Here is a 7,550-nt window from a genome sequence, read left to right as displayed (position 1 = left end):
TCTCTCTCTCTCTCTCTCTCTCTCTCTCTCTCTCTCTCTCTCTCTCTCTCTCTCTCCCCCTTCCCTCCTCCCCCACCAACACTAACTAGACTGTCAACTCCCTAAGGGTGAGGCCCTTGTCTGTGTTGCTCATTTTACTGATAGGGACTTGGTTAGATTCTTGTTAAACTGCTGATGATCATCATGGTAACCGTGATGTTCACTTCCACTGATCACATCGTCTATCTGCATGGTAGATAGTATTCGTCTCCTTTCCCAAAGGAGAAGGCATTAACTTGTCTGATCAAACATGCTAGGAAAGAATTGGGAAACACTGAGTTGAGTGGGTTGTCCACTCTGACGTCTGTGCTTCTTTTGTCTTGTGTGTTTCTGATCTCAGCGAAGTGCTCACTAAATAGTTTTGAATGAAGGTTGCTGGCCAGGTTAGTTTACTCTTTAAACACGCTGTACTGGTTTCCAGAAAGAATTTTGTTCATATGAGGTGTGAATTTCATCACGGGCATGCCATCTTTCTGGAGACGTTATTTGCAATGTTTTACTATATTGTGGATTTAACTTACACATTCTTGGATTAAGTAAATTCTGAACTTGTCATCAGCTCTCAAAACAAGATCGCTATATTAAAATAAAATATGTGAGAAAAGAATACTATATGAAAAGCTAATTGTTAAACAATCTCTGTTATCTTTGAAATGTTCTGTTATATCTACTCATTGTTTAAAAGCCTTTCCTCCAAACTTTCACTTAGGGGATGTGTGTGTGTGTGTGTGTGTGTGTGTGTGCGCACACACACACATGTGCAGTTATGTACATATATTCTCACCTTCTCAAAAAGAAACTACTAGATTGACTCTTGGTAACTAAAACTACCCGGTGCCCTCTATGATTCCAACCGTTTGGCTTTCCCAGGCCCGGTAGATGGACAGTCAAGGCTAAGTATAGAGAAGATGCTTCAACAACTGGAACTACATACTTTGACGTTAAAGAACACGGTAATCCTTGGCCATTTCAACTTATTTATAAAAAGTTAGGTGTTTCCCCCCAGTAATCCTTTTCAGTAATGTAGCTGATACAAACCACTCCCCGGTGCAGATGGTGCACCCTGCCAGGGTTATGGGAAGTGCTGGTTGGGTATAGGTCTGGGCAGTTAATGGTTGTTACAGATTGTCAGAGGGTCACCACGATGTAGAATAGAATACTGTCATGGGACTGTTTTAGAAAGATTTGATGTCTTCCCTACTCCCTTCTTTCCCTCACAGATATAACTTACAGAATATCTGTCATGCCCACAATTGATCTGCAACCCGAGGTGGAAAAACAAGGTACTCTGACGCTTAGGTGGCTGTCCAGGAGTCTGCGGCCAGCTTGCCTCCTAGCCCCGAGGAAGCCAGCCAGCCTCTGTAGATCCATGTTCTTCTTAATAGATGTGGTGCAGTCTTCAGGGGAGCCTGGTTTCCTGAGACCTTTCTAGGCTTATGGTTTTAGGGAAACTAAACAATTATGAGCGAGTTAAGTAGTTACATAAACAGATGGTTAACTAACTCCCAGTTGATCAGTGTTGAGAGTTGATCCTGGGGGGACAAGAACAATTTTTAACCCTGAGCCTGAATGCTGACCCTAAACGCTCCTACCCTATTCATTCTCTCCCTCACAGAAGCACACGGCATGTGTCTTCATCAGCCGACAGAGTGTCTGCGACGGAAGATAAACGAGCAAGGTACTGAGCAAGCTCAGTGAAGCTCTAAGCCACTGCGGTTACAGCATTCGCAGGACCAGGGAAAATAAGACATGGGGTTTTGCCCATTAAAATGCAGCAGGTGGGAAGAAAGGCAGATATAGAGGATTAATTCACCCCTCAAAAACATTCATGAATTCAGGATTTTATTGGCTATATCCTTAACCTGGAGCAATTCTCTATTACTTAATGCCTAAAACTATCTAAAAGACTTGTTTTCCACAAAGACATTTGGGGAAGGAGTCTTTGATGGCAGAGAAAGTCGCTGTAAGATTCTCAAGCCTGAGATGTCATGCACGTGTGTGGCTACCATTTCAGCTTCTACATACAAACATCGAGTGATAAAGAAATGCTGTTACGATGGGGCCAGATATAACATACATGAGACCTGTGTGCAGCGAGCTGCCCGTGTGACGATAGGCCCAATCTGTGTCAAAGCCTTCACTCTCTGCTGTAACATGGCACACCAGATCCTAGAAAACAGCACCTTTAAGCACATCCATCTGTCAATTCACCGTAAGTATGACATTTTCTATCAGAACTTTGCCAAATATGGGTAATTTCTAAGAAAAGCAGTTTTCTTCCCCCACCCCCCAGCTTTCTCTAAATTATTTCATTTTAAAAATTGGTTATTCTATTTATTTACATTTCAAATGTTATTCCCCCTTCCCAGTTTCCTCTCCACAAACCCCCTATTCCCTCCCCCTCCCCCTGCTTCTATGAGGGTGCTCCACTCCTACCTCACCATCCTAGCATTCCCTACATTGGGACACCAAGCCTCCATAGGCCAAAGGGCTCCCCTCCCATTGATGCCAGATAAGGCCATTCTCTGCTACATAAGCAACTAGAGCCATGGGTCCCTCCATGTGTACTCTTTGGTTGGTGGTTTGGTCCCTAGGAGCATTAGGGGGTCTGATTGGTTGATATTATTGTTTTTCCTATGGGGTCATCCAGCCAACCATCAGGCTGAGCACGGGGACCCCCAATGGAGGAGTCAGGGGAAGGACTGAAGGATCTGCAGGGGTTTGCAAACCCCATAGGAAGGAAAGCCGTTTTCATGTCCTAGTTGCAACTAAGAGTTGGAAGGCAGAGGACTTGTAACGCCCAGATGAAAGTCTGTTATTTTTCTTGGTAACTGGAAACACTATAGCACCCAGCAGACAACACCTGTCCAGAGTCAAGGCCCCAGGAAACCATAGGCAGCTCATTATGCAGACTCGAAATGGCCTCCGGATGACAAAGTGCGATGATTCTGTCACAGTCACTAAAAGCTGAAATCTTCTTTCTGTGTCAGCCTTACTAGATGTTTCAGAATTAAAGGACTTTCTTAATATTCTCAAAACCTTAAGGATTCTCATTTATATATTGTCTTTAAGAAAACAAACCATGGGAATGACACATTTCTGATTTTACTCTTGATTATTTTTTTAATTAGTTCTTTTATCTGTAATATATAATATTAGACAGTATTATCTATTATGTATACATTCTACCTGTATTATGTTATGCATTGTATATGTATATACATATGTATATATTATATGTGTGTTATGTCTATATTGTATATTATGTATGTATATATTATATAATAATATATTGTGTAATAATGTTATATAATATAGAATATAATGTATAATATAACCACGTCATTTCCCCTTTCCTCTGCTCTCTCCCAAACTGTCAGTATATCCCTTTGCTCTCTTTTATTGTTATTATATATATATATGTATATTATATATATACACACACACACACACACACACACAGATGCACATATATTCCTAAATATAACCTACTTAGTCTGTAGAGTTTTATGTATGTTTTCAGGGATGATCACTTGGCATTGGATAGCCCTGGGGAGGGAGGTTGCTCCTGCTACAGCGTTCCTTAGTGACCCATAGCTCTTTGTGCAGAGTTGAGGCCTCGTGGTCTTTACCCCTCCACTCTACTGTCACGTTTGGGCAGTCATATTGGTGAGACTGTATAATATAGCTTCTGACATTACCAGGAGACATAGTCTCACAGCAAAACACTTGATCCTCTGGCTTACAACTGCCTATGACTGCATAAGATCAAATCCTCTTCTGGCCACTGAGAGCACCTACCCATACGCACATACCTACACACAGACACCTAAACATATGCATGCTTAAAATATAATAAATCTTTAAAGCAAGAAGGAAGGGGGTGCATATAAGCCTTTGGAATATGGGGAATATTAAGTATTTCCCATATAGCACTTCATTTTTGACTTTCCATATAACCTATTGTGTACAGTATGCTTTCAGGAGCACAGGTGAGGAGACTGGGGTTGGAAATTGATGAAGCAGGTGGTATATCTAACCTATTCTGCTCTGACCTACTGTGTGTTTGTTATATGAGCAGAACAGAGCAAAAATTAATTGCTATGAAAAAGGTTTTGGTAAATTTCAGGTAACTTACCTATAATTGATACCTATAAGGCTCAGGCCTTACAGACATACACATTCTAAGTACAATTCTTAGGTTGGTGTAAGAGGAGTTTTGACAGGCTGAGAAACAACACTCCAAACCTCTAAAACAAATGAGCCTTTTCTCCCACGTGAGTGGGTAGAGCCCTTAATGGTACCAATATTGGTACAAGGAAGCCAGGTGAAACTATCATATAAAATTGGAAATAATAGATATTTACTGGATGATTTTTTCCTGGTTACTCAGCTGACACTAAGTACCAACTATTTTTAGGGAATATTTGGAACAAACTCTACTTTCATAATAACTTCTTCCTTCATCCAATAGGCTTCAAGAGCTTTAAGGTGATTCTAGAAAACAAGGCATCAGGACATGTCGAGATGCTCTTAAATTAAAACCCGTGAACATAGTTAAGAATATGGCATTGACCGGGGAACATATGGGAGCCACTCTAACTAAGACTCCTAGCAGGGAGGATTATGGATCCTGAAGTGGCCACTTCCTCCAGCCAGGCAGGACTCCCAGTGGAGGGATAAAGACCGTAATCCACCCACAAAACCTTCAACCCAAACTGTGTCCTGCTTACAAGAAGTGCAGGGACAAAGATAAACAGAGACCAAGGGAATAGCCAATGAATAACTGCCTAAAATTGAGACCCATCCCATGGACAAGAACCAATCCCTGACACTATTAACGATACTCTGTTATGATTACAGACAGAAGCTAGCATAATTGTCCTCTGAGTGGCTCCACCCAGCAACCAAGGGAAAGAGATACAGAAACTCACAGCCAAACATAAGATGGAGCTCGGGGAGTCTTATGGAAGAGTTGGGGAAAGAACTGAAGGACCTGAAGAGGAGAAGGAAGACCAACAGAGTCAACTAACCTGGTCCCTTGGGGGTTCCCAGAGTCTGAATCACCAACCAAAGAACGAGGACTGACTGGACCTAGGTCCCCTGCACATATGTGACATATGAGCAGCTTGGTCTTTTAGTTGGTGTCCCAACAACTAACTGAAGAAGCTGTCCCTGAATATGTTGCCTGCCTGCCTGCCTGCCTGCCTGCCTGCCTGCCTGCCTGCCTGCCTGCCTGCCTGCCTGCCTGCCTGCCTGTGGATCCTGTTCCCCTAAATGGTCTGCCTTGTCTGGCCTCAGTGGGAGAGGATGAACCTAGTCCTGCAGGGACTTGATGTGTGAGGGGTAATACCCAGAGTGGGGTTCCTGCACAAAGGATAAGGGGAGGGTGGAATGGGGAGAAGATCTGCATGGGGGTACTGGGAGGAAAGGCAGGGTTGATATGGGGATGTAAAGTGAATAAATAAATTTAATTAAAAAACAAATATGGCATTGAATAAATATTATGTTTATTGGCGTCTGTGGGTGAGGCTTATTTGGTATGTATTTGGTGTTTCAAATTTTAATGCATGTTGATGTTTTTAGCTTGTCATTGGAGCTGAATAATACCCCAGCAACAGATAATAATAATAATAATAATAATACCCCAGCAACAGATTTGTTTTCTCTAATTACTTTGTGTGTTTGTATGTATAGGTATGCATGTATATATGTGTATGTGGCATATGAATGTGTTCACATAGGTGAGAGCACATATTTACACGGATGTGTGTCCACACGTGGGGGCAAGAGGTCCTTATTGGGGTTCTTCCTCAGTAGCTCCCCACTCCATCTTTTTTGAGACAGGACCTCTCATTGAGTGTGGGGCTCCCTGATTTACTGCTGGGATGTGACCCCAGGATCTTTTTTGTTTGTTTGTTTGGTTGGTTGGTTGGTTTTTTGGTTTTTCGAGACAGGGTTTCTCTGTGTAGCCCTGGCTGTCCTGGAACTCACTTTGTAGACCAGGCTGGCCTCGAACTTAGAAATCCGCCTACCTCTGCCTCCTGAGTGCTGGGATTAAAGGCGTGTGCCACCATGCCCAGCTGACCCCAGGATCTTATGTCCCTGCCCTGCCTCTCCCATGTTGGGAATACAGAGCTCTGCATCTGCATGGCTACTAAGAATCCAAACTTAGGTACTTAAGCTTGTGCAGCAAGCACTGTTCTGACTGAGCATCTCCCAACTATGATTTTCTCTGATTTAAAGAGGGCATTTTCAAGAAATTAGGGATTCCTTTTATTATTATCATCATCATCATCATCATCATTATTATTATTATCTTATAAAGGAAAGCTGAGGCCCACAGATTCTATGACCAGTATTCTTTAAAGTGTAGCATGATTTCTTTCAATGAATGTTTTACATAGGAAATGAATATTGAATATCTAATTGTAAACAAGCAAGAAGGAATTAATAAATGCTTTATTAATATATAATTTATGTTAGTAAATTATTATTTCCTCTGCATTTATTATTAATTTTATTGTTAATATATTTGCTTATAATCTTATACATTACATAATTATATTTATAATCTAGCATATTTATAAATGTATTTATAATATCTATAATAATATTTATAATAGCATTCAAATATTGTGTATAATATAAATAATATCTAATTATATTTTATACAGTCATATTAGAATGTATCATATAATTAATTATATAATTATACAATAATTAAATGTCATATGTTATAAAATATAGAAATAAGTATATATTTTTATAATATATATTTATAATATATTATAGATTATATTATACTATATATTATAATGTATTATATTAAAGGCCTGTGCCACCACTGCCTGGCTGAGTTGAATTTCTTTAGTATTAAAATTCTTTGTGGAATGAAACAATGCATTGTAGACAACATCTTGGGAAGGTTCCTACTAAAATACTATTAAGATAAAATTTGATGTTCCAAAATGCTTTTGCTCCCTAGTAATGGTAGGCCGGCTACACTATCTAAAGAAGTAGTTGCCTAACTTGTGTTGCATAATAAGCCTAATTCCTGTCATTTTTATAACTTTTCTGCTTTCTCAAGCTTCCCTTTTGGACTATAGCAGCAATAAAATACCACAATTTTAATCTGTGTTTCCTCAAATTCTCTATGTATTAGTTGGAAACAAATCAGTGGATACTTTACATATTGGATGGCATAAAGCACAGCACACACATACGTGCACCAGGGACTGCTGTGGCCTGTTGGAAAACAGTAGGACCTTACTGTCATCCTGCACAGCCCCTGGTATGCTGTACTTGACCACGGTAAGTCTCCAAGAGTCATACTCTCTTGGTAACCCTCAGTGGAAGCTTGAATTATCCAACCTGAATCCCCCATGTTGTTCTGCCTACCCCAGCATTCCCACGCTTTTCCCTCTTCTCTCCTTTAAGAGATAGCACTCTCTTTTAAAATGGGTGCTGGGCTAGAGAGATGATTCAGTGGTTAAGAGCACTGAATGCTC

The 7,550-nt window shown here is 40.5% G+C and overlaps 1 protein-coding gene across 4 annotated transcripts in view; it reads left to right on the top strand.

The window, feature by feature from the left end:
- Positions 1-5,689, top strand: part of LOC110285497 (complement C5-like) — a 16,315-nt gene extending 10,626 nt beyond the window's left edge. For 2 of the 4 annotated variants that reach the window (XM_021151718.2, XM_021151709.2), the window contains exons 6-10: positions 910-992; positions 1,260-1,322; positions 1,655-1,717; positions 2,054-2,251; positions 4,903-5,689. In XM_021151718.2, coding sequence (XP_021007377.1) covers positions 910-992; positions 1,260-1,322; positions 1,655-1,717; positions 2,054-2,251; positions 4,903-4,913 — 418 coding nt within the window. In that variant the 3' untranslated portion in view covers positions 4,914-5,689. Of the gene's footprint in view, positions 1-909; positions 993-1,259; positions 1,323-1,654; positions 1,718-2,053; positions 2,252-2,689; positions 3,367-4,902 lie in introns of those variants that run through there. The other 2 variants (XM_029474145.1, XM_029474144.1) reach the window with 2 other exon arrangements.
- The last annotated feature ends 1,861 nt before the right edge of the window (positions 5,690-7,550 follow it).

The sequence above is a fragment of the Mus caroli genome, chromosome 2, assembly GCF_900094665.2.
Source record: "Mus caroli chromosome 2, CAROLI_EIJ_v1.1, whole genome shotgun sequence".
Classification (NCBI taxonomy): domain Eukaryota; kingdom Metazoa; phylum Chordata; class Mammalia; order Rodentia; family Muridae; genus Mus; species Mus caroli.
This window is presented reverse-complemented; position numbering and strand designations above follow the sequence as displayed.